General features: G+C 37.5%; 1 protein-coding gene across 2 annotated transcripts; it reads left to right on the top strand.

The window, feature by feature from the left end:
- Positions 1–17527: 17527 nt before the first annotated feature.
- On the top strand, positions 17528–26764 carry LOC126694801 (G-type lectin S-receptor-like serine/threonine-protein kinase At4g27290). Of its 2 annotated transcripts, XM_050391297.1 has the most exons (8): positions 17528–17689; positions 18477–19682; positions 19854–19970; positions 25136–25296; positions 25393–25603; positions 25739–25976; positions 26058–26208; positions 26283–26761. In XM_050391297.1, exons 2-8 carry the CDS (start codon positions 18719–18721, stop codon positions 26586–26588), a joined length of 2148 nt encoding a protein of 715 aa, XP_050247254.1. In that variant the 5' UTR covers positions 17528–17689; positions 18477–18718; the 3' UTR covers positions 26589–26761. The 2 variants fall into 2 exon arrangements, with proteins under 2 accessions (XP_050247254.1, XP_050247253.1); XM_050391296.1 differs by having other exon boundaries at positions 17531–19682; positions 26283–26764.
- Positions 26765–27447: the final 683 nt, after the last annotated feature.

The following is a 27447-nucleotide window of genomic DNA, read 5'->3' as shown; positions in this document are numbered from 1 at the left end:
CACATGTTTGCAACAAAGTAAACACACATCTAAGAATGCATGAAATAGTGTTATAATGCAAATGAGATGTAATGCATGATGTTTTAAGACCAAAAATACAAAACCCATCCCAAAAATTTCACAATAACTTCATCAATTTTGAAAAACCCTAACATTTTCAAAAAATCCCAAAAAGTTAGGTCAAATGCATGAAATGCATGAAAAAGAAAGATTAGGACCCTTAGTAAGTGAAGAAGAACTTGATCTAGGCTGAAAAATCCTTGAGGATGAAGTTTAGAGTGAGAGAGAGAGAGAGATGTTTTGAGAGGTGAAGAGACGAGGGCTATCAAGGGAGATCGAAGAGAAGTGAATTTGAAATCGCGCTAAATGAATATATAGAAGCTTAGTAATTCTCGATAGATAGAGAGGTGTTAAGCTTTAAAAGAGTCGACAAATGTAGCTATCGAGTAAGTGTCCAGAGGTGTCCACAGCAAAAAGAAGTTGCTATTGAGGAGACAGAAACTTTCTCGATGGATCGAGGAGCTATCAAGAAACTGTCGAGATTGCGATTAAAAGAAGCTGAAGAACTCGATAGATAGGTCAGGTGTCGAGAGGTGTCGAGGAGCTATCAAGATTGCTTAAAAACAGTTTTTCAAGTGGAGAAAAACATAGACATGAATGCAATCAAACATGCAACTCAACCAAGAATCCAAACAACATTTTAACCTCTCAAAAAAATCTCTCAACAAGAAAAATGTTAAGCACATAGATCCACACACACACACACACACACACACAAAACAAGTCTATACAATTTTATATTTCAAAAAAATGTCCAGACAGTTTAGTGAGCATACATTAACACATGTATTCCTTGTAATGGCCAAATCACATTATACCTACACATGTATCAAGAGTAGCAAAGAATTTTGCATGTTATGTGTGAAAAATATTGCAAGATTGCATAAGTGTCTATATGTTATGATGATTTAAGATATGAGAAAATCACTTTAACTCACACACAATCATAACTGTTTGATGGGAACTATCGCCTTCAAGGTATATCCTATAATTCCCACATATCCTAGAATATATGCTCGCAATCATATATAAAACATTTTTTTTATTCTTTTGGCTTTTATTTTCTTTGCATATTTTTTCTTTTAAGCAAATCATGCATGAGTATATAAGAGAGAGAAAAGAAATACCCAATTATATTAAGCATTTGACATTCCACTTTTGCTATGCCAAAGCATACAAATATCATTTCATGATTGGCAGGCAACAGTGGTAAGATGATTATTTATGCCTTTCTCTTAGGATTTTCTAGTCCTTCCCGTCAAAAAGAATGATACGAGTGTTAAGTACAAGAAATTACTTAACCTTACTCATCACAAACATGAGTCACAAAACTCACTTACTTAGTTGTGTATAGAGATACTCATCTAAGTTACAAAAGATACAAAGTTTAGAAAACTTTGTTTTAATGGACATACAAGGTACACAAGTACTAATGTACATAAACACACTGTTTTTATATTTCTGATTTTTCAATTTTTACTTTTATGTAAACAAAATAAAGAAAAAATGAAAAATAAACAAACAAAAATATGTTAAACAAAACAAAGCAATGCATAAAACTAGACTGACTCAAAACAAGAAAGCAAAGCACACAAGTAATGCAAAACAAAAACACGAAGGGGAGAGAGAGAGAAAAGTGACAGAATCACTTTGAGCCATTTTTCTTTCACACATTGGAAGAACCTTTTTGCTTAGAGAAACCTTGATCCGGCAGTGAGGGGGAAGAGTTAAAACTGTTCAAGTTTGAAAGGAATATGAGGGTTTTGAGAAGATCTCCAAGAGGAGCAAAAGAGGATGGAAATTGATTTTGATCTCCCAACACGATCATGCTATTGCTCTTTTGAGTGGCTAGCCACTTGTAGCAATTAGGTCGAGTATGTCTAGCTGCTCCACAGTGATGACAAAAATGTTGCTATTTCTACTTAGGCTTTTGAGAGTTTCCCTTCTTAGTCTTAGGGTTTTTAATCTCTTTCTTATCAAACTTTGGAGGTGCTCCTAAGATAGATTTACCCTTGTTTATATTCTCACTAGCTAATTTATTTTTAACATCATATTGTTCTTAGTTTCAATATTATTAGCAGGAAGAACAAACACAGTAGCACTAGTAGAAGCAATACTAGGAGAATAGAAATCATACCCTAAATCGGTTCGATTGGAAGTAGACTTCTGAAGACTGAGCATCTCATCGAGCTTAGCACTTGAAGTCCTTTTCAGCTAAGCTCTGACTTGGAACAATTCTGCCTCAAGTTTCTTGGTCTTCTCAGCCAAAAAATTGTTCTCAAATCTTAGTACTCCAATAGTCTGATTTGCTTCATCAAACTTTGTAGAGATTTCTTCTCGCTTAAGTTCCACATCACTAAACTTCTTGGTGGCCAACCTATACATCTTCTCATGTTTCTCTGAGACCTTGTATAACTTTGCATAGGTTGTGTGGATGTCATCTTGCTGATCCATCTTTTTAAACTTAGACTCCACCAATTCCTCTTTTTCATCCAAATCTTCAACAATCCCTTCAATAGGATTTACTATGGCAGTGAATGCATTTAGGATTCTATCATCCTCATTATCAGAATTATCCTCAAGCTCAATGTCACTCAACGTAGCAACAAGCGTCTTGCTCTTTCCAATGGTCTTGAGATATGTAGGGCATTCTTGTTTCATATGACCGAAACCTTGACACCCAAAGCACTTTGGTCCTAAGGGAACATTGTACTGACCACCATCCTTAGCTTCCTTCTTCCATTTGTCTTGGCTCTTAGACTGAGAAGAAATCGACTATATACGGTCCTTGTCAAAGCTCTTTGCATTGACATTCTTCATGAACTTCTTGAATTGCTTAGTGATGTAGGACTTCATCTTAGAATCTTCATTATCAGAAAACTCATCAGTATCATTGCTCTTGGCCTTCAATGCCATACTTTTGCTCTTGCTTGATTTTCCGATCCTTGTCCAATCCAACTCATAGGTCTGCAAATTGCCAACCAACTTTGTCAAAGGAATTTTGTCAATGTCCTTTGATTCCTCAATGGCAGTGATCTTGGTATGGAATCTCTTAGGTAGAGATCTGAGCACCTTTCTCACAATCTTGGGTTCAGGAATGGTTTCCCCAAAATTAAATGCTGAGTTCACTATGTCCTTGAGTTTGGCATAGAACTTATCAAACGACTCATCCTCCTCCATCTTGATCTCTTCAAAACTTGTAGTGAGCCTCTAAAGTTTTGAATCCTTGACAGCCTTGGTTCCTTTATAGGTTGTTTAGAGGATGGTCCATGCTTCCTTTGCAGTTTCAGTGGAGGATACCTTCTTGAACTCCTCATTCATGACTGCACTGAATAGAGCATTCAATGCTCTACTGTTGAAGTTTTCCGCCTTGATCTTAGCATCATCCCAGTTGGCCGGCGCTTCCGTAGGCTTAGTCCAGCCTATCTCCACAGCTTGCCACACTTTCTCATTTAAAGACTACAAGAAAGCTCTCATGCGTCCAATAAGCACAGTTAGTTCCATCAAATAAAAGAGGTATAATAAGAGACTGTCCTCTATCCATGACAAATAGGGGTCAATGGATCACACAACAAAGATTAACCCTAATCAGAGTGTGCTTGCTCTGATACCACTTGATAGGCCAAAAATGTATTGACCATTTGTGATGAATTTATTGATTAATTAGCCAAGTTTATTGATTAATCAAATTAACATGTAATTGTATGTGACAACACAAACAAATCACCAATTAACTAAAGTATGCAATGGAAAATAAATTGAAACGGTGATTTGTTTACGAATGAGGAAAACCTATACGGCAAAAACCCTACCGGATGATTTTAAAGTCACCACTCTCGAAAATCTACTATTATCAAAACAAGCGATTACAAGTAAAGGAATCCCGGTACCTTATACCAACCTACAGTTGAACCCTTACCCTAATGCCCAATTGGACTTGTTCTATAGTGACAATCTCTCATTTTCAATGCACGGCTCCCAGTATGTGACTAACCAATTGCGTGGATCCTAGTACGCGATTTGATCACCAACTAGAGAAGAATGTTGGCTGCAAAGTTCTTCAGTTCATCACACGATGAAGATTGTACAAACACAACAACTTCTTTAAGAGAAAGAAGAATTAGGGCAAACTAGGTTACCGGTCACACTTTTCTTCACACTATGGAATTATGCTCTTGTGCAACTTGTCTCACCTTTTACAGCCCTGAAAATAATCCTTATATATGTTTAGGGTTGTGAAAAAAGAAAATCCAAACATACATTCACAGATTGAATGAAAATTAGAGTTGAAAGTCTGAACTTCATAATCTCGACAGATACCCTATTTATCGACCAACTGTCGAGCCTCGAGCTAAAACAGTTCTCTTTAAACCTCAATAGATGCTAGCTGTCGAGATTTAAAATCCTGCACTTTCTGACTTGATTCTTGGACAGACTTGCATGGTTTTAACACTTAAACTTGAAACTTTGTTTCTTGAAGCATTAAACACATCCTAGATCTACCCAATTACAAGTAAAGTGCGTTTCGTCAAAAGATTAGCCAATTACATAAAATAGTGACATATGTTCCTATTATTGAATCACATATGTTCTAATAGAGATTTTGGGGGGCTATTATGGGAGGATGAGGATTGAAAGCAGTTAATAAAGAAAATAAGATCATTTCCGAGGAGGGGAACTTTACAGAGAGGACTTATTTAACCAATAAGGAATTCAGGATGTTGTCGTTGATGAAGATGCCGAGCGCTCTTACTTAACTCGGGAAGGCCAAGAATCAGGGATGAAGGGAGCACGGTGCAACTCCTGAGGGGACAAAGGTAATTTGGTATTGAACTAGGAAGAAAAGAAAAAGTATGGACAAGGTAGCCATCCCCTTCATATTAATTGCATTGCAACCACTTAATTGGCCGCATTAATAGGGAAATGACCATAGACAGTGTCCCTCTTAGCTCATATTCTGGTGTAAAAACCTTCTAGCAAGGTCTTGAGGGGACAAGTATCAAGAAAGTATGATCACAACCCTCCAAATGTAAGATTCAAATGCATCCTTGCTAATTATGTAAAGTCAAGAAGCACCTAGATGAGGGGGATGGGAGATTGAGGAGAGAAACAAAAAAGAAAGAAAAACCATTCAATTGTACCTTCATTCTCAAACTGAACTCGAGAACGAACACTTAGCCAATTTTTAGGCTATTTCCACTTGAATGATACTACTTCGCATAAGAGTATTTTATTCTGACTTTCATCTCTTGTTTTAGAAAGGGTACTTAAAGGTTGACCTTGTATCCCATCTTTACAAATTAATTGTGTGAATAAACAGTAACTGAATTAAAATCCAACCTACTTTTCACTCACCACAATACTCATCTAAGCTACAAAATGTACAAGGACATGAATTTATGTTAATCACCCAACCAAAGGTACATTGTACTAGTACATACAATACTCTCTATTTTTTTTTTTTTTTATTTAAAATTATTTATATATATATATATATATATATTTTTTTTTTTGACTCTAGAGTCTAGAGACATAATCATGAAAAACAAAAATATAAACACAACTAAAATAAGCAAGACTGACATAAACAAGATTAATTTAAATAAAATGAAACTACTTTTAAAAGATCTTAATTTTGGTTATACATAATAATGAGTGTAGAGCAACATATGAAATACATGAAAAACACGTCTAATCAGAGATAGAAAGAATTAAAGCATAAATATGAAATAAGACGCTTAAGCAATAACTTCCTTCTCCATCCACTTAGTTTGAGAAGTAGACTTTGTGGGTGAAAGGCTCTTCTTCGTCCGAGAACATCTCCTTGAAGGTCAAGCGGGATTCACATTCTCCTGGAACTGAGTCAGAAGGCTTAAGTCCTTGATCAACTCAGCAAGCAAAGGCACTGGGTCCTGTGCCTTAGACTGGCCTTGAGAATTTGACACGTGATTCTTCTTTTAGCTGGCAATCCACTTGAAACAATTTGAATGAGTAGTGTGTCCAGCAGCACCACAATGGTGACAAAAGTAAGGTCTCTTGAGTTGATTATTCTTGTTGGAGGGACGACGAGGAGTCGTTTTTTGAGCATTACTAATAATAGATTTACCCTTGTCTGCCTTTGGTTGTTCAACCTTAGGCTCAACCTTTTCATATTGTGGAACAAATCTAACTCTGAGTCTAGTGGATTTAGAAGCAGAAGGAAGAGAGGAATTTGACCCTACATACCCTAACTCGGTTTTGTTAAAACTATGAGAGTTCACCCCATATCATCTAACTTAGAACTATACATCCTATTCCTTTATATCTAAGTATGAGCTTGACACAATTCTTAGCACGAGCTTTTACTCTCTCAACCAAAGATGTATTCTCTGTCTTCAAGTCTATGGTCCTAGTCACTTCATCCACTTTAACAATCAACCTCTCTTTTTCTAACTCAATCTCATTTAGTTTCTTAAAAGCTAATCTAAAGGTTTTAGCATATATTTGCTAGGTTATGTACAACTAATCATAAGCATCTTGTAGGGTAGCTTTTTCACCTAAGTCCTTGCTAAAATCCCTCGCAGGTTCATTCTCCACAACTTCTCCTTCACTTTCCTCAATAGTGATCACAAAGACCATATACTTCCTTTCTTGGTCACTATCTGAGTCTTTGTCCTCAGACTCAATATCACTCAGGGTAGTTGTCATAACTTTACCCTTTTCAATCGACTTGAGGTAAGTCAAGCACTCTTGTTTCATGTGACCATGTTCTTGATAACCATAACACTTAGGGCTGGAAGGTTGACTCAAAGATTAGTTATTTTCTCCTGTTTGTCTTTCTTGAACTTTGCACTTAACTCCTTTTTACGTGGGTCATACTTTCTAGGGTTTTTATCTTTACTCTTACTTCAGGAGTTCCTAAGGAATTTTTAAAATTGTTTAGTATGGAGGGTAGCACCTTGTAAGGTTGAATTTATTCAACCATCTAATTGGCTTTATTCCGTGCCAAATTTGCTTGTAATTCAGCATTTAGTAACCCTGTATTTAGGTGGGATTGTTGTAAGGGTAGTGAGTGAGATAGTGTGAAGATTGCTCAAGAGTGTGCAAGAAAACAGAGTGTCGCGGCTGGGACTCGCGACTGGACTCGCGGCTTCAACCCGCCAGAATCTGCACACGTGCCAAGCATGCTGGAAGATGAACAGTCATGCTAGCTGGAGCACTACAGGACAAAACAGGACAACTGGCCATACGGTTAACTCGCGACTGGAACTCGCGACTTAGTCAAGCCGCGAGGTCAAGCCGCGAGCCACCCCTGTTTTGGAAAAACCTGACGTTTCGCATTCCACTCCTCTTCAGTATAAATACCCTTTTAACCCACGATTGAAAGAGAGCTTCCAGAGAGAATTTTGAGAGAGAAACCCTAAAGAAAAACCAGATTGTTTTACCCACAATCTCTACCTTAGAGTCTCATCAAAATCCCTCACTCTCTTCCTCTCCATTGTCAAATCCTTGAGAGGCCATTATACCAAACCTGGTTCTCACCATTATCATCTCTGTGAGACAGACGTTTGGAGTTCTGGGAAGCAGTTAGGAAGGAGCCAATATTCATTGGTTGATGCTACGGTGAAGTAGCGGAATCCGGAAAGCTAGAAAAGAAAAAGGTTCGGCGCAACCTCGTTGGAGCAAGAAGCTTGGAGGGCTTAGGTGCATTGGGTAGATTAGGCTTGGAGGGTCTATTGCTGTCCTTGTATCCCAACTGTATTTTCTAGTGGATTGATTACCGCTTGGAGGGCGGCGGAGAGGTTTTTCGCCGAGGTCTTCGGTTTCCTCTTCGATAACATATCTGGTGTTATCGCTGTGTTTGCATCTTCCTTCCTCTCTATCTCTGCCTTTACATTATCTGCTGTGGTTTATTTTGTTGTGGCTTAGATAGTTATTTAATCAATACCATGTTATAGCATATGTTAAGTTTCCGCACACTATTGTTTAACATATTGCGTGTGTTGATTAAATTGGTTTTTGGGGGTCTAAACGTTCAAAAGTGTTTTTGTACACGTTTTTGAACTTTCAATTGGTATCAGAGCGGGTACACAGCTGTTTGGTGTCATTACCATTTGTGTGATCCTAGACCCCTGTGTTGTGGTTGCTGTTCTTGTTTATACCATGTTGAATTGTAGCTCAAGTGTTTGTGAAAATGTCTCTATGCACATGACTGAAAGGTGTCTTACTGATGACCTTGTAGAGTTATTAAAAACTAAGAAACATGCTAGAGCTTTTGTTCACATGCTGAAATTTCTTGAGAATCAGAATCTTGTCTTACACAGTAGCATATCTGAATCAAAATCATTGATTAAGAAATATAAAAGAAAGAATAGAATGTTGTGTGAAATGATTGAGAATCTGAAAATGAAAAATCAATCTAAAAGTAGCATGAAACCTGATGATGAGTTTGTGTTTGAAGGTCAAGAGTGTCTGTCACATGTGAACCTATTTGTGCATACCTCATTAAAGGTGTTTAATGCTTGTCTGTGGTATCTTGATAGTGGGTGTTCTCGCCATATGACAGGGGATAAGTCACTGTTTAAGTCACTCAAAGAAAAGGTGGGTGACTATGTGACCTTTGGGGATGGAAGCCATGCTCAAGTCCTAGGCAAAGGAACCATTGAGATACCCGGTTTGCCTCTGTTGAAAGATGTGCTGTTCATAAAAGGGCTGAAGGCAAATTTGCTGAGCATCACTCAAATTTGTGATGACAACTTTCTGGTACAATTCTCCAAGAAAGGATGTTTGATCATCAATAAAGAGGGGATTCAGGTTTTGGAAGGAAATCGGACTACGGATAATTGTTATGGAATAGTTCCCACGGCACCAATATCATGTAGAAGTGCTCGGGTAGATATGTTGGAGCTGTGGCATCACAGATTTGGGCATGCCAACTTCAAACAAGTAGCCAAAGTCTCCAAACTTGAAGCAGTCGAGGGACTTCCTAAGTTTGGAAAAGTAGAGAAGACCATTTGTGGTGCATGTCAAATGGGGAAGCAAACTAAGGCAAGCCATCACAAGGTAAATGTGATAGCCACCTCTCGTTGCTTGGAGCTACTTCATGTTGATTTGATGGGGCCCACCAGAACTGAAAGCCTAGGGGGAAAAAGATATATCATGGTCATTGTGGACGACTACTCAAGATACACTTGGGTTGAATTCCTTAGAGAAAAATCAGAAGCTTGTGAGAGGCTAGAGATTCTGTGCAAGAAACTACAAAATGAAAAGGGGATTCCAATAGCCAAGATTAGAAGTGATCATGGGAGAGAATTTGAGAATGCAAGATTCGAGTCCTTCTGTGAGAAGAGTGGTATTAAAAGAGAGTTTTCAGCTCCCAAAACTCCACAACAAAATGGAGTGGTAGAGAGAAAAAATCGTGTGATTCAGGAGATGGCAAGAGTCATGTTGCTTAATAAGCAAATATCTCAAAATTTTTGGGGAGAAGCTGTCAACACCTCGTGTCACATTGGCAATAGGATTTTCTTTCGAGCTGGTACAAAGAAGACTGCATATGAGATATGGAATGAGAAGAAGCCTAAAGTGAAGTATTTCCGGGTATTTGGAAGTAAATGTTATATCTTAAATGATCGAGAGAATCTTGGGAAGTTTGATGCAAGAAGTGATGAGGGTATTTTTCTTGGCTACTCTACTACAAGTCGAGCATATAGAGTGTTCAACAAGAGAACAAAGACTGTGATGGAATCCATAAATGTCAAGATTGATGATGCCTTACCTAAGGTGGAAATGATTGATGATGTAGAAGGGCCGAGCACCGAAGAGCCTGATGTTGAGGTAGAAGCTTTGGATATAGAAGGTGAAGAACCTATACCAGAAGTAGAATCGACTCCCATCAACCCAAGAAGGGAAACGAGATCGATGTCTAGAACTTCAAGTCCTCTTACTCCACCAGAAGTTCATCCTCCTATCTCTCGTAGTGATGAAGTTTCCACTTCAAAAAGGCCTTCCTCAAGAATTCTCAAGAATCATCCGGAAAGTAATATCATAGGATCACTTGATGACGGTCTTCGCCTCAGGAAAGGAAATATTCTGCTAGCCAATCATGTAACATATCACTGTTATCTTGCACAGTTTGAACCAAAGAGGGTTGAAGAGGCTCTTCTAGATGAGAATTGGGTTGAATCAATGAATGACGAGCTGAATCAGTTTGTGAGGAATGACGTGTGGGAACTTGCTCCACGGCCTGAGAACGTTCATGTTATAGGCACAAAGTGGATTTTTAAAAACAAAACTGATGAAGATGGGGAGATAATTCGAAACAAGTCTCGATTGGTGGCTCAAGGCTACACACAAGTAGAAGGGGTGGATTTTGATGAATCATTTGCTCCGGTAGCAAGACTCGAATCCATTCGAATCCTCATGTCCATTGCGTGCACCTTGAAGTTCAAACTTTATCAAATGGATGTTAAGTGTGCGTTTCTGAATGGATATCTAAATGAAGAGGTTTTTGTTGAGCAACCAAAAGGATTTGAGGATCCTCATTTTCCAGATCATGTATTAAGATTAAAGAAAGCACTGTATGGTTTAAAACAAGCGCCTAGAGCCTGGTACGACCGTCTTACACATTATCTTCTAGACAGAGGTTTCAAGAGAGGGTATGCTGATCGAACTCTATTTGTCAAAAATGATGAAGATTATCTCCTTGTGGCACAAGTCTATGTTGATGACATAGTGTTTGGAGCAACTATCGAAGATCGTGCTACTGAATTTTCTGAGGAGATGAAGAAGGAGTTTGAGATGAGCATGGTGGGGGAGCTCACATTCTTTTTGGGTCTTCAAGTCAAACAACAGAAGGAGGGTATATTTGTATCTCAAGAGAAGTATGCCAGAAATATTGTCAAGAAGTTTGGCCTAGACTCCAAAAAACATGCCTCCACTCCCATGAGCTCTGCCACTAAACTGAATGTGGATTCATCAGGAGTTGAAGTAAGTCCCACGTTGTATAGGAGCATCATTGGCAGTTTGCTCTACCTTACAGCAAGTAGACCAGACATTGCTTTCAGTGTGGGCGTTTGTGCCAGGTACCAAGCTAATCCGAAGGAATCTCATCTGACTGCTGCTAAGCGAATCATTCGATATGTGAGTGGTACTGCAAACTATGGTCTGTGGTATTCAAAAGACTCAAATGCGTGTCTTGCTGGGTATTCGGATGCTGACTGGGCTGGAAGTGTAGACGATCGGAAAAGCACTTCAGGTGGCTGTTTTTATCTTGGTAACAATCTTGTTTCGTGGATGAGCAAGAAGCAGAATTCAGTGTCTCTATCTACTGCAGAAGCAGAGTACATAGCTCCTGGAAGTTGCTGCACTCAGCTTCTTTGGATGAAGAAATTACTTCATGACTATGGAATTCCTCAAGAAACGATGTGTGTCTTCTGTGACAACACCAGTGCCATCAATCTTTCCAAAAATCCTGTTCAGCATTCAAAATCCAAACACATAGAGATACGTTACCATTTCATTCGGGATTTGGTAGAGGAAAGAGTTGTGTGTCTTGAGTTCATACACACTGACAATCAAAAGACGGATATCTTCACCAAGCCTCTCGATGGTCCACGGTTTGAATCCCTCCGTAAGACCATTGGTGTCGGTACAATTCCTTGACTCTCTTGTGTGTTGTGTGCTTCACTGTTTATATATCTGTCTGTGTTGGAGCACACACTTTTTTTTTGCAACTTGTTTCTTGCTTGCTTGTTCTTTTGTGTTTGCTGCTGGTTTTGTTTGTGTTTGATTCATTCTTTTTGTTTCTTGAGTCAAAAAAAAAATCCAAAAATCACATAAAGAATTTGAAAATCAAAACACTTGATTGACTTTGTTGAGTTTTTGTCTTAAAACTCGTTTTGCCTTGTACCTTTGTGCTAATGGCTTTGTGCATTGTCGAGCATTGCTTGTTTTCATGCACTCATATCACTTTGGGAAAAATCTTGAAATCTATGTGATTGTTGTAAATAGATCTTCAAACTTGTCATGAATGATTAGTGAATGGTTATGTTGATCTTGAAACTTGCATAGACTTGTGTCTATATCTCTTCCCATTTTTTATTTTTTTTGCTACAAAGAGCTCACTAAATGTAAATCTCCAAATGAAAAGAGATATTGAGCTGCAAAAGCCTGTCGCACATTCTAGTATTTGACTAGGAAAAAGGGTAAGCGACTTTATACTAAAAGTGAAATTTCTTTCAAAAAGGCCAAAGGCCTATTCTTCAAAGAAAAATGTTATATATCCCTCTCACAATGAGAGATGATTGCCTCAAAAGATCAAATGTTATGGCTGAAAGTGGAGTCAAATGAAAGGCTCCAAGTTATGTTATCAAGTTGTGTGGGAAGTCATATATTCATATTTCTATAATTGAGATTGGTCACATGATCTAGTGCTAATTGTGTATGCCTTGGTTGAATTGATCATTGAAGCTTCACATTAGTCAAAGGACTATTTCATTGTTGTTATCCACACACAACACACAAGTTTGTGTTCGATAAATGCCATATTCATTTGTGTGATTGTACTTGATAAAATGTGTTTTCACATGCTCAAATCTTTGTTAATTCAAGCACAAAAAGATTTTTGAGTGTTTTAGGTGTTTTTGGAAAGTGTTTTGCTGAAAAATCTGAAAAATTTCAAAAATACAGTTTTGCCCTGTTCTGGCGGCTCAGTCGCGGGTGTGTCAAGTCGCGAGCCTCAGTCGCATCTTCGCTGGTCAGTTTTGGCGACTTGTTCGCGAGTGGAAGGCCCAGTCGCGAGATTCACTCAGAGATTTTCGCGGCTCAGCTCGCGACTCACTCGCGGGTAGACCTTCCAGTCGCGAAAAACACTTAGAAAAATTTTTCAAAATTTTCATCTTGAGTGCTTTGGCGGCTTGAGCTGGCGACTGTGTGGCGACTTGAACCAGTCGCGAAAATCGCGTGTTTTGGACATACAGGGGCAGTTTTTTAAAATTTTCTGTTTTCCCTCGATCTTTTTGTGACTGTTCATTGTCTTTTTCTTCTGCACTTTCCCTTTCTCACCGTGCCTTCATTGTCGATCTCCATTGTTTGCTTCTTCTCCGCTAAAAATCGTCGACTCACAGGTATGGTTCCTTGTCCTGCACTCTAATTGCCCTGTTGTTATGGTTTTCCCTCTGGATTATTCACTTCTGAGTGTGGATTTTGTGATGGGCTTTGATGTCATCGTTGTCCTTTCTTAGCTTATGGTAACCTGTGCTTCTGGTTTTGAGCTAATTTATTTTGTTGGCTGTGTTCTTCATCATATGCTTAGCTAGGGTTAGCTAATTTTTGTCTGATCTGTTGATTGCTATCATATTTCACTTTGATCTTGTGTGGTATCTTGTTGATGTGGTGTTGATTTTGGTCCCTTTACAGCTGTTTTTGTGGGCATATTTGATCTCTCTACTGTGTAGTTCTAAGTTGGGCCTTTGGTGTCCCTCATTGTTACTTTCTGACCATACTCATCCAGCTGTTAGGGTTTCTTCATTGTTCCTACATTTTCACTAACCCACTGCTGATATAGTCTGTTGGATTGTGTTTTTGTCATTTCCCTTGTTTATAATACAGACTGGTCATGTCTCCATTCAAAAAGGCTGCTGTGAAAGGAGGTTCTTCCAAAGGGAAGGAACCCGTAATTGATGTTGATGAAGACACACCTCTCCCGAAAGTGACTCGCTCTTCATCACAGCGATTCGATCCCAATAAGTTCAGATCCTATTCAGCATATCAGTCATATGAGAACTTTTTTCTTCATGCCACACCACTACTAGAGAGAGCAGTGGATCTGCCTTCACTTCATAACACTGACATCCCGATATGCTTTGCTCACAAGGATTGGAATTACCTTCTCTCGGATCCGGATATCGTGTATGAAGAGTTGGTTAAAGAATTTTATGCTAATGCAATTGTGGAGGGAGATGAACTTAAGTGCTGGGTTCGGCAAAAGAGCTTTTCTGTCTCTCCTACATACCTGGCAGAAATTCTTCACATCAACAGACCCATTTTTCGTCATTCACCGGTCTATGATGATCTATGTCCTGATGAGGAGCTTCTAAAACAAAGTCTTGGTCAAGACTTGGAATTCTCGCCCAATGGAAAATCCATCAGTGTTTCCTCCCTTTCTCCGAAACTGCGAGTGCTTACAATTGTGATGTTTCACAATTTGTACCCTTTGTCAAGTACTGGGTATATGAATCTCGGACGAGCTTTGTTTCTTCATGATCTGGTTTCTGATGAAGAAATTGACATTTGTGCTCACATCTTTCATGTTCTGCGCAAAACAGTTCTTCGCAGTGAGTCTCGGATCTGCATTCCTTTCTGCAGTCTCATTTCACGGATCTTGAAGCTCAAGGGGATCTATCCATCGACTGATGAGTCTCCTATCCCCAAACCGAGTCCGATCAACATGCGTACATACAATGCAAGTGTTGGACATAGTCGGAAGAGAGCCAAACCAGAAACTTCTGCATCTCACAGTGACTCTCAGTTCAGCAATCTCTCCCTCGATGAGAAACTTGATCGCATTGTTTCCTCTGTCCACGAGGTGAATACAAAGATGTCTGGACTCACTGCTTTTCTACACCATCAAAGCAACCGATGGGACATGAAGTTTACTTCTCTTCAGACTCAGTTGGATCAGATTCAGAGAAAACTAGAAGAGGATGACTAGCCTATTCCATGACAAAAAGGGGGAGTGATAGGCATAATCAGAGGGGGAGGATATTACCCTAAGGGGGAGTGTCACTATCTAAGGGGGAGTGTCTTTATTTTTTTTGTTTAAGTTGATATATTATGTTTTGTAAAACTGTTATTCAGGTATTTGTTAGTTTGTACCCATATGCTTATGTAAGCTTTGAGGGTTTATGTTTTATGCATAGTTTGTAGGCCTTGTGGTATGTACCATGCTTAAGTGCAGCCTTTATGCTATGTGAAATCAGTATTTTAAATCTAAATGTTCTGCATTGTGGTTTATGTACTGTCACTCTTGTGCCCTTGTAGGATTGTTCCTAGATGCATATGCCTTGTGTGCTATGCATTGGTTGAGTGTTGTACATACAAGTGTCTTGCCTTGTGCTTGTTAACTTGTATGTCCTTGTGTTCATTCCAAGTGTGAATGAACACTGTGATCACTACCTTGTGGTGTTCACTTGGTTGATCAAGCCATGGTTTGTTCATTAACTCCATCTTATGCTTGATCTCTCTTTGCCTGTTTCATATGCATTTATAATTTTCTGCTTACAATGATCATGGTGTATTGTTGTGTTTCAGGAGTTTATGTTCATATGATTCAAGTGCTTCACAGCTTCTAGAATTAGGTGTGAGTGAGTTTTGATCAACTGTTCCCAACTCACATGTTAAGTCTAGAGTCTGTTTTAGGGTTTTGTCACGGAATAGCCAAAGGAGGAGATTGTAAGGTTGAATTTATTCAACCATCTAATTGGCTTTATTCCGTGCCAAATTTGCTTGTAATTCAGCATTTAGTAACCCTGTATTTAGGTGGGATTGTTGTAAGGGTAGTGAGTGAGATAGTGTGAAGATTGCTCAAGAGTGTGCAAGAAAACAGAGTGTCGCGGCTGGGACTCGCGACTGGACTCGCGGCTTCAACCCGCCAGAATCTGCACACGTGCCAAGCATGCTGGAAGATGAACAGTCATGCTAGCTGGAGCACTACAGGACAAAACAGGACAACTGGCCATACGGTTAACTCGCGACTGGAACTCGCGACTTAGTCAAGCCGCGAGGTCAAGCCGCGAGCCACCCCTGTTTTGGAAAAACCTGACGTTTCGCATTCCACTCCTCTTCAGTATAAATACCCTTTTAACCCACGATTGAAAGAGAGCTTCCAGAGAGAATTTTGAGAGAGAAACCCTAAAGAAAAACCAGATTGTTTTACCCACAATCTCTACCTTAGAGTCTCATCAAAATCCCTCACTCTCTTCCTCTCCATTGTCAAATCCTTGAGAGGCCATTATACCAAACCTGGTTCTCACCATTATCATCTCTGTGAGACAGACGTTTGGAGTTCTGGGAAGCAGTTAGGAATGAGCCAATATTCATTGGTTGATGCTACGGTGAAGTAGCGGAATCCGGAAAGCTAGAAAAGAAAAAGGTTCGGCGCAACCTCGTTGGAGCAAGAAGCTTGGAGGGCTTAGGTGCATTGGGTAGATTAGGCTTGGAGGGTCTATTGCTGTCCTTGTATCCCAACTGTATTTTCTAGTGGATTGATTACCGCTTGGAGGGCGGCGGAGAGGTTTTTCGCCGAGGTCTTCGGTTTCCTCTTCGATAACATATCTGGTGTTATCGCTGTGTTTGCATCTTCCTTCCTCTCTATCTCTGCCTTTACATTATCTGCTGTGGTTTATTTTGTTGTGGCTTAGATAGTTGTTTAATCAATACCATGTTATAGCATATGTTAAGTTTCCGCACACTATTGTTTAACATATTGCGTGTGTTGATTAAATTGGTTTTTGGGGGTCTAAACGTTCAAAAGTGTTTTTGTACACGTTTTTGAACTTTCACACCTAAACAAGTCAATCATCATAACTAAGTTCTACTTCATCTTCTAAGGTCTTGAGATCCATAGGTTTGCTCTTCGTATATTTGGGAAGGGTGAGTTCATATCTTTGCAAAGATCTTGCCAATGCCATCACTTTGATGACATCTACATCTTTGGATTCTTCTATATCAATAACTTTACTATGAAATTGCTTAGGTAGGGATCTAAGGATCTTACTAACAATCTTATGTTCATCAATGGTTTTTTTTTATTTTTTATTTTATTTTATTTTATTTTATTTTATTTTATTTTATAATTTTTATTTATTTATTTATTTATATTTTTAAGTTGTCACTATGTATCACTCAACTTGGCATAGAACTTATGGAAGATCTCATCCTCACTCTTCCTATTTTTCTTAAACTTAGATTTGAGAATTGTCATTTAGAAGCTTTAACGAACTTCAAAATCGTGAATTCAAATCACGTCGTTTTAAATTTTTTTTTAATTTTTTTTTTGAGGGTTTGTGTGTAAAATAATCAGTTTTCTATAAAATTTTACTGACAAATAACACTTAGCCTTCGTTTGGAAAGCACATTTTGCATGTTTTCTAGCGGAAGCGTTTTTTTATGTAGGTCTTATGTATTATTCATGAAATCCATAAGTACCTTCATTCAGCAACTTTTTCTTTAAAACTGGGTCTATAGCACTATTTATACATTTAAAAATTATTTTACTATAATATTTTTAATTTTTAGTAATAAACGATATCCAAACAGTCCATTATATTTTGACTTTTAGTTTTTTATTTTTTTTAAAGTTCAAAATAGAGCTAGAAAGACAGTTAAAACTTAAAAGTCTCTAATCTACTGTGTACGGACAACAGATACAAAGTAATTTATCCAAAAAAAAAGTAATTTCCCCTTTTTTATTAGTAAAAAAAAAAAAAAAAGTAATTTATAAACAGAAACAGTCACGCCGGAGCTCTTTAGCTCTCTCTCTCAATCGAGCGCGGGCCATTTTCAGCAAGGAGCAGACCAGCCATTCGTCTACTGACCACACCGACGAGAGGAAGTGCCTTTGCAAATGCCGCCGATCGAAGCCCATTTTCAGGTATCGTACCTGTGGGTTTGATCGTTCTGGTTAGCCTTTTGGGACTGTGTGGGATTGGTTCGGTTTCTTTGGTTGTGGACATTCTTATCGTTTCTTACTTGTTATTTTAGTTGAATCTTGAAATGGGTATTGGCTTATGTGCCTGTTTTTATATATTATTGTTCTTGGCTTGGAATTATTAGTATTATTGTTTCTTACTGAATAATTTTAACGTGAACATTTGTTAAATTTTTGACCTGAGTATAGTAATAAGTGTATTTGAAATTGGTTTCTTTCAATTCTGTCACAAAGAAAGTCAGAATTTAATAAGTTGTATATTGTGAAGGTATTCTTTAAAACAGGTGGGTTGGTGCTTTGGGTTTGGGTCTTGAAATATGAATAAAGAAATAAATAATATGTAAAATGAAATAGAGTCTGGTATGAATGTTCAACAATGCCAAATGGGTGCAAAAGCTAATATAAAACTTTGAATTCTCATATAGCCCATGTGACAAAGAACCTGTCCTTTTCAATTTCAAGACAAAATTGCTTTTATTAACGTGCGGACTACGGTTATACTGGTGAAGAAAAAAAAATCCATGTTTTGTGGAAAATTCGTAGTGTGGAAAAGTCAAGGAAGGAGGCGTTGTTGACAGATTTCATCAATGCGTAAACATATCTGAAATTGCTCCTCCTTCTCATTGTTTAAGTATGAGTGATAAGCAAGGGGGGTGTGAAACTAAACAATCAATGGGCATTCTTTCTTTTATTTTTCTGCTTACTTATTTACTCTTTTTGTTCTTTAAAGTCTCCTTTGCAATAGATAGCATTACCCCATCTCAATCTATTAGTGATGGAAGAACGCTGGTCAGCAAAGATGGAAGCTTTGAACTGGGTTTCTTCAGTCCTGGTAGTTCCAAGAATCATTACTTGGGAATATGGTACAAGAGTATCCCAGTTAAAACTTTCGTTTGGGTTGCAAACCGACTCGACCCAATCAATGGCTCATCTGGCTTGTTGAAAATAAACAGCACAGGCAATCTTGTGCTTATGAGTCAGAATGAGAGTGTTGTTTGGTCAATAGGATTACAAAAACAAGCCAGGAATCCTGTGTTACAGCTACTAGACTCTGGAAATCTTGTACTAAGAGATGGAAATTCAGGAATCTTTCTGTGGGAGAGCTTTGACTATCCGTCTGATACATTTTTACCAGGAATGAAGATGGGATGGGACTTAAGGAAAGGTATTAAGTGGCGTCTTACAGCATGGAAAAGTCCAGATGATCCATCTCCTGGGGATTTCACATATGGGATAGAAATGCATCCATACCCCGAGCCTGTTATTCGGAAAGGGACCGGCAAGTTCTACCGTACAGGCCCATGGAATGGTCTTCAGTTCAGTGGTTCACCAGATCTAAAGCCCAATCCGATTTACGATTACTTCTTTGTTTCGAATGAGTATGAAGTGTACTATACCTACAACCTCAAAAATAAATCAGTAATCTCAAGAATAGTTTTGAACCAAACTAGCAATACACGTGAACGCTACATATGGATTGAAGCTAGTCAAGTTTGGCACCGCTATACATCAGTACCTAGAGACTATTGTGACTATTACGGCCTTTGTGGATCCAATGGAAATTGTATCATTAGTGGATCACCGGTCTGCCAATGTTTACAAGGATTCAAGCCTAAATTACCGGAAAAATGGAGCTTAATGGACTGGTCTCAAGGTTGTGTACGCAATAAACCTCTGAGCTGCGATAAAGATGGATTTCTCAAATTTGTTGATTTGAAATGGCCAGATACTACATATTCTTGGGTGAATCAAAGTATGAGCCTCAATGAATGCAGGGCCAAGTGCTTGAACAACTGTTCATGTATGGCTTATACAAACTCAGATATCAGAGGAAGTGGTAGTGGCTGTGCCATGTGGTTTGGTGATCTAATGGATATTAGACAGTTTCCTTCTGGTGGGCAAGATTTATACATCAGAATGCTGGCTTCAGAGCTAGGTATGAAGTTAATTTTGTAATAAGAACTCCTTATTGAAGCTAATTATTGTTTCCATTATACTTTTCATTCTGATTTGATTTTGTTTCCTGCAATCCTTTCCTTTCAGTTTCATATCTATTAGCTTTAGTTTAACTACATTTTTCTTTGTCGTGTCAATTTCAACCATGAAGAGGCAAGTCATGTTCATAAGATAAAGAGAGCAGTGATAGTTGCTGCCACCCTTGCTGCAGTTTGTGGAATGCTCTTAGTTGGCCTTTACATTTGCAGAAGCAGAACAAACTTAAAAGGTAAAATAACTTTACTCTGCAAACCATTGCATACATATGGTAGCATTCTCCCATGGAATCACTTGATAGGCCTTTTGCTTTTAAACAGGATCTCTTTGTCAATATGCAAAATCTACTTATTTCCATTTGATAATACAAAATTTGGAACAAGGATTGGTACGAGGTATACTACAATCATGTTAAATGTTTCAGTGCACTCCAAAAGAATTTCACAGACTTTAACAGTGTCATTAGACTAAGCAAACTTTGGACAATTTTTTGGGTTCTAATTTCGTGTCAGCAGAAGCAAATACACACAAACAAGAAATAAAAGCATTCACACAATACAATATTTGACATGGTTTGGCCTTTTTCATGCATACACTCATTTGTATATCAACCAAAATCCATTGTTAATGACATGGGATACAATGACACTAAATTTAGCCACACACAAAACTAATATGCTCTCACAAACAACACGCACAATTCCAAGGCTCTAATTCTTCCAATTATGCTCTCCCACCCAAGAAATAGATATATTTTTAACTCATATACTCTTCAAAAAAACTCATTCCAAGATCTTCAAAGACTCTTCTTCTCTCCCCATGTAAGAGAACCTCATGGGCAAACGACACCAAACCCTTAATATATATGACTCCCACTTTGATTCCTCATTGGGTAAGGAATAGAACGTTACTTCGTTGCCAAGCAATACCAATTTCTTGAACCACTAATTACTTGTCAAAGAAGTAATTCCTTATCTGCCATAGTCTAGCCACTTCTGAATGCAAATGACCTTACCATTAGGATGCCCTTGACCTATTCATGCCACGCATGCACAACTTTAGACACCGTTCCTCGGGCCATGCAAAGATATTTATTATAGTGCTACTATAAGAAAACGTTTAAATACTAACTATGTAAATGTTTAAGATTTAGAAAACTAAAGTGAGAAAAACTTTGGGATATACAACTCACTTGCACTTGCTTCACACTCTAGTGGCATTGTGCCAAAGTTTTAAAAAGCAAATTAATGTTCAAAGAATCAAAAAAGGGAAAGGTCCAAGGTTTGAGTCTGGTCGAATCTTAATGATATACAATTTACTAGTTAATTAAAATACAAATAATTGTGTTACATTTGTTAAAATTATCAAAATTGACCAAAAAATATCTAAAGAAATTTAAACAACTTTCAAATGAATTTTAGCTATTTTTATTAGGTTAATAGAAAATAATAAAGCTAAAATTTTTTTTTGTTTGGTATTCCTTTAAGAATAAAGCAGTTTTGTTTAAAATAAGTCTATTTTATAAATAGATTCATAAATATCACGTTGAAATACAAAGGCACAATTCTTCAATCACAAATAAATTTAGTTAATACAAATTCAATGGTACTAATATATTGAGAGAAAGAGAGGTTATATAATAAAATAAAACCTATTAATCCTGTAAGAGAACAATAAATATAATAGTTATTCCATTAAAGTCACAACAAAACCAACTGCCTTATGTAACGTGACACTAATTTAAGGGCAGATGCCTGAGGTTTGAATCCCCACAGCGTGTGTCCTTTGAAAGTTTTCTTAGAAAAATGTTACTACCTCGAACAAGTTGAACTATGAACGGTTCAACTGGTGGTTAGGGTGGTTCACTGATTTTGTTTAGCATGCAGGGTTTATATATATATATATATATATATATATAAACTGGATTGGTTGTCGCTTTGTGGTAAACCCAATCAGATTGGGCAGTCTGGTTTGGGTTTAAAAACCGTGAGTCATGCCGTCCAGTAAGCTTTGCTTGACCAGCCCTCAATGCTCCTACTCTAGCTTTGTGATGAATAGAACAAGATTATTTATAGGCCATGGAGCGATTGGTTGAGCCATGCATGGTGTTGCTGAGCAGGTCATACACCTTGTGCAACTTAAATTTTCTGCCTAAAACTGTCTTCTCAAATAGTCAAGGCCTTCATTGGGTGGTCTTGGTGTCCTTGGAAAGTTTATGAAACCTACTTTCTAGTGCCTCCTCATTTGTGTAGTTTCGTACAATGATCCTAGGTTATAGTCTTGTAAAGTTAGGTAGTCAGTGAGGCAATTTTGACCCAATCATAGATTTTTGTCGGCTTTCCATTTTAGTGCAAAAAACCTGGTAATCCAAACTTCCTCAAAAAAATCGGGCTTAGCCAAGTTGTACAGAATTTTGACTAGTTTCTTGAAGTACATGCCTTTTGAAATATCATTAAGCAATTTGTGGCAACTTAGTGCGCAGATTTAGTACCCAAAGATGATTTTGGGACTTACAATATGCATTTCCTAATTTTCAGATTTTTTCACATAAAATTACCGACAATTTGAACTTCCATGTAAAAATTCAGTTTAACCAAGTTGTAGAAAATTTGCATGGTTTAAGAAAGTTTTAGAAAATTTTACATAGTTTAAGAAAGTAAATGTTCTTCAGATGAACTATGTGTGGATCGAAACAACTTTGCGTGGAATGGTTCTAGTGCAGTCTGATTTTGAAAAAGAAATCCATGATTATCAAAGAATCCATCCACTTTCATTCTCTTAATTAACGACCTTCCTGTTGTCCCTTTAACTCAAATGACTTATCATTATAAAGCTTTAATCGTGCCAAAGTTGCACTTCCAACTTCTTGACATTAAAAGTCATGATCACGGCAACGTAACCTAAACCAGTTTTGATTATTTTTTGTGAGTGTGAGTGGTTCTTTTGGAGTTTCCATGTCCAAAGCATATAAAATCAAAGTTTTTATTTATTATTATTTTTTTTTCTGTGATCTTTCCAATGGTTTCCAGTTTGCATCAATTCGATAACGGTTGGCCCTGTTTTGAGCCATTTTCCCTTAATTTCATGATATTTTGCTTGTTCCAACTTTGATTGTAGCCTGCAAATAGTTGTTTTGATTTTTGATTTTATATTTTTCTTTCTTTCTTTTTAGAATGGAACCAAATTCATGCCGATCAGACAACAGAGCTCTTGTTAAACTTTGGTCAAAATTAGTCAAATTTGCAGTTTGACCATAACTCGATAGAATATACTGGTTTGATGCCTAGTATAGGTAAACAAGTACATTTGGACCTTAGAAAACCCTCAGTCCAACTCAGACAAAGTTGGTCAATCCTAGGGTTGGACATGAATTGATGAAATTCACTAATTTGACACATAATTACAATAAACATGTACATTTGGACATCGATAAACCCTTGGTCAAATTTGTTTGCAGTTGATTAATCCTAAGGATTGTAATTTGAAAGTCGATCGGTCAAATTTGGTTGAAGTTCATTAATCCTAGGGATTTGTAATTTGACACAAATAAATTTTTTCTCCATTAGATCGGGGCAAAATATGGGGATAGTGGGGGTGGTTGGTGTACAAAACTGGTGTTAGGGACCTATGGTGTTAGTGTGTGGAAATCCATTAGAAGTGGTTGGTTGGCCTTTTTTAAATTTCTTTGGTTTGATGTGGGTGATGGTACTAGCATACAGTTCTAGGAGGATGTATGGTGTAGGGATTGTTCTCTTAAGGACGCATTTCCAAAATTGTAGAGCATTAGTTGGGCAAGGGAGTCTTCTATGTTGGAGGTCATGCGTTTCTCTAATGGGAGGCCTCATAGGGACTTTCAGTTTTGTCATCTAGCTCAGGATTGGGAGGTAGGCTCATTGGCTTGGATGTGATTTCTTCCACGAAGGTGCGAGGTGTTGGTGCTGACAAACTTTGCTAGAAGCTAGCAATGAGTATAGGTTTTGAGGTTCGAGATTTCTATCACTCTTTATCTCCTTATTATGTCCTTTGTTTTCCTTGGAAAATGATATGGTAATTGAAGGTTCCTTTTAGATTAGCGCTCTCTTCTTAGATTAGCGATCTTAACTACAGATAATCTTTGGAAGAGGAATATTGCAGTGCTAGATTGATGCTTTATGTATAAAAGGTGTGGGGAATCGGTGGATCGCCTTCTTCTTCATTGTCCTATAGCATATGAGTTGAGTTCTATGGTATTTTGTTTTTTTGGTATCCTTTGGTTTATGGTGTATAAAGTTAGTGAGCTGCTAGCTTCTTGGCAAGGCAGGTTCAGTAGACATCGAAATATTGATTTATGGAGTTTTGTGCCGCATTGTTTGTTTTGGTGTTTATGGCGGGAACAAAATGCTAGATGATTTGAGGATTGTGAACGGCCTATTCTTGACATTAAGTTTGTCTTTTTCTGTACCCTCCTTGATTGGAGTTTAATTATGCCATCTTGTTCTTGTTTATCTCTCCCCGATCTTATTGATCATTGTAATCTAGGTTCTTAATTTGTACCGTTGTAGTACACTTCCAATGTGCTTAATTGGCTTTTTTTCTTAATAAAAATTCTTACGTTACTTATCAAAAAAGAAAAAAAAGATCGGGGCAAATTGATTTGGTCACTTTTGACTCGGTAGTTTAGGTTTGGAATTGACCAAAGATATGTTTTTGGAAACTCGGGATATATACGTGTGTGTGTGTGTGTGAATATATTTCTTTTTCTTTTTCTTTTTTTTTTTATAATTTTAAATTAAGATTGTCAAAATGGTGATGGGACACATGAAAAACCCCAAACCAAAATCAAAACAGAACTTTTAAGGTAATTTCTAACCTATTGTGTCTAATTTGAAGCGGTGAGATTTGTTTTACTAATTGCACAAAACCATGCTGCCCTCTAAAAGTCCATAGAAATTTTAAGATATAGACCTTTTTAATCTTGAGTTTCAAGTGGATATTCTTGAATAGCCAAGGTACTCATTTTAGTAGATATCTGTAGGAATGACTAAAATAGCAAAGCACTTATTATACTGGACTTAAACTGATACAGACATAATTTTGAAAGCTTTATAGTTTGTTTTTGTTAAGTACTTTGATTTATTTTAGATCACTTATATAAGCACTGCTACATATTTTATTTATTTTCGTATTAGTCTCATTGTTCAAGTGGGATACTATCTTTATGGGAGAAATAAATTGTTTATATAAGATATGAAGAAGATTGTGCTTTCATGATAGAAGATAGTCATACGATATTTTGTTTCCAGCTTAACTAGAATGTATATCCAATCTTATTATTTGTAGTTTCCTTTATATCTTAACTTTTATCTCATAATTACGCCATGCCTATTCTTTTTTTACTGAATTTCTTTTCTATCTCAGTAAAAACAGAGAGAAGTGGAATTATGGATTATCAGAACAATGAAGGCCATAACGAAGACCTTGAGCTCCCTTTCTTTGCCCTATCCACAATAGTTTGTGCCACTGAGAACTTTGCAATCAACAAGAAGATTGGTGAAGGTGGTTTTGGATCTGTTTACATGGTAAGTTTGTGATGTACAAAAGCCATTAAAATGATGAAGCACTCTTTTATTTTGTTTTGCTTTCAGAATTTAGCAATCTGCAAATGAAAATTTCAGGGTATACTAGAAGATGAACGAGAAATTGCTGTCAAAAGGCTTTCAAGGAGTTCTGGACAAGGATTGAATGAATTCAAAAATGAAGTAAGACTAATTTCCAAGCTTCAACACCGAAATCTTGTAAAACTTCTTGGTTATTGCATTCAAGAAGAAGAGAAGCTGCTGGTTTATGAATACATGCCCAACAAAGGCCTGGACTCCTTCATTTTTGGTTTGGATCCCTTAACCTAATACACTTTGCTAGTTGGTGTAATTATGTGATCAATATTTCTTAAAATGTAGAAATTTTCCAAATTTTGGTTGAAATAAGGGTATATAAAATTAACTTGAACCATATACTTACCAGATCAAATGAAAGGCAAATTGTTAGATTGGTCCAAGCGCTTCCACATTATATGTGGGATTGCTCGGGGGCTTCAATATCTTCACCAAGATTCTAGATTGAGAATTATACATAGAGATCTCAAGGCAAGTAATGTTTTACTTGATAGTGAGATGAGTCCTAAAATTTCAGACTTTGGCATGGCTAGAACTTTTGGAGGAGATCAGTCAGACGGAAACACAAAGAGAGTGGTTGGAACTTAGTAAGTTTCATTGATATTATCTATATGTAAATCTACATTTCCAACTTAATTTTTACTTAAAAAAATTGTGATGCCCTGCAGTGGTTACATGGCACCAGAATATGCTTTTGATGGACTCTTCTCAACAAAATCTGATGTCTTTAGTTTTGGGATTTTATTGTTGGAGATCATAAGTGGGAAGAAAAGTAGAGGGTTTTATCATCCAAACAACAAGCATAACCTTATTGGACATGTAAGTATCAAATTATTAGATTACTTATCTAGATACGTTGGACAAATGAATGACAACTATGTTCTTTTATTTAGGCATGGATACTGTGGAATGAGGGCAGGCCTTTGGAATTGCTTGATGAATTTTTAGGAGAATCATGCACAATGTCAGAAGTATTGCGTTGCATTCATCTGAGTCTCTTATGCGTGCAACAACGTCCTGAGGATAGACCAAGCATATCTTCTATTGTTGTGATGCTAGGCAGTGAGAGTGCATTGCCTCAACCCAAACAACCTGGTTTCTTCTTGGAAAAGGATTCAAATGAAGGGCAATTTCTCAGGAGTAAACGCGAATCTTCTTCAACCAATGAAATCACAATCACATCGTTGGAGGCTCGCTAACAATTTTTTACCAATATCATACAACATTGTCAATGTAGAATTATAATCATCATCAAATATTGTAAATTGTATTCCTACTCTCAAGTAAGAGAGTCCGCATCAGTGGATATAAAATTTTGTAAATTTTGCAAAAAAAAAAAAAAACCTACATTTTCTATTTTACATCCTCATTTTTACAAAACACTCACATCAAGTTGTGTATTCTACACATTTATTCAATAAAATATTTATCTTCACACTTCTCTCTAGAACCCTCTCATAGACCCATCACAACCCAAGCCACCATCAACAATCAATCCACACCCACCATCAACCCACTCAACCACCATCATCAAGTATCAGCATCAGTCACCATCATCAGCCACCATCATCAACCCACCATCATCAAGCACCATCACCCCAAAACCTATTGATCAAACAAAAAATCCATAAACTGATTAAACAAAGAATTAAAAAGATCAAAACCCCAAAACCCACTGATCAAATAGAAAATCCCAAAACTGATCAAACAAAGAGTTAAAGAGGATCAAAACCCCAAAACCCACTGATCAAACAGAGCTTTGGCGACGATCGGTGGTCGCATAGCGAGAGCTTTGGCAAGTGAGTTTCGAAGATTGCATCAGTGAATGAGCTTTGACAAGTGAGCTTCTATGGCGATCGACGGTGGCACGGCGAGAGTGAACTTGCTTCGGAGATTAGTGGCACGGCTTGCTTTGGAGATCAGTGGTGGCTTGCTTCGGAGATCAATGAGGTGAGAGTGAGGGACCAGAGATAAAAAGAGAGAGAGGTGAGAGTGAGATGCACTAGAGAGAAAAAGAGAGAGTGGGGTGAAGGAGAGAGAAAAAATAGTAAAATATTA

The sequence above is a fragment of the Quercus robur genome, chromosome 8 (assembly GCF_932294415.1).
Source record: "Quercus robur chromosome 8, dhQueRobu3.1, whole genome shotgun sequence".
Taxonomy (NCBI): domain Eukaryota; kingdom Viridiplantae; phylum Streptophyta; class Magnoliopsida; order Fagales; family Fagaceae; genus Quercus; species Quercus robur.
The sequence above is the reverse complement of the archived record's forward strand: the minus strand, read 5'-3'. Positions and strand labels throughout refer to the sequence as shown.

What these genes read in the sequence shown, in the direction of transcription:
- LOC126694801 (XM_050391296.1), top strand. Translation starts at nt 18,380, where the DNA reads ATGAGTGATAAGCAAGGGGGGTGTGAAACTAAACAATCAATGGGCATT. An exon ending in AAGAGAGTGGTTGGAACTTA is followed by an intron (nt 25,977 to 26,057) that starts GTAAGTTTCATT and finishes GATGCCCTGCAG; the next exon opens with TGGTTACATGGCACCAGAAT. An exon ending in AGCATAACCTTATTGGACAT is followed by an intron (nt 26,209 to 26,282) that starts GTAAGTATCAAA and finishes TCTTTTATTTAG; the next exon opens with GCATGGATACTGTGGAATGA.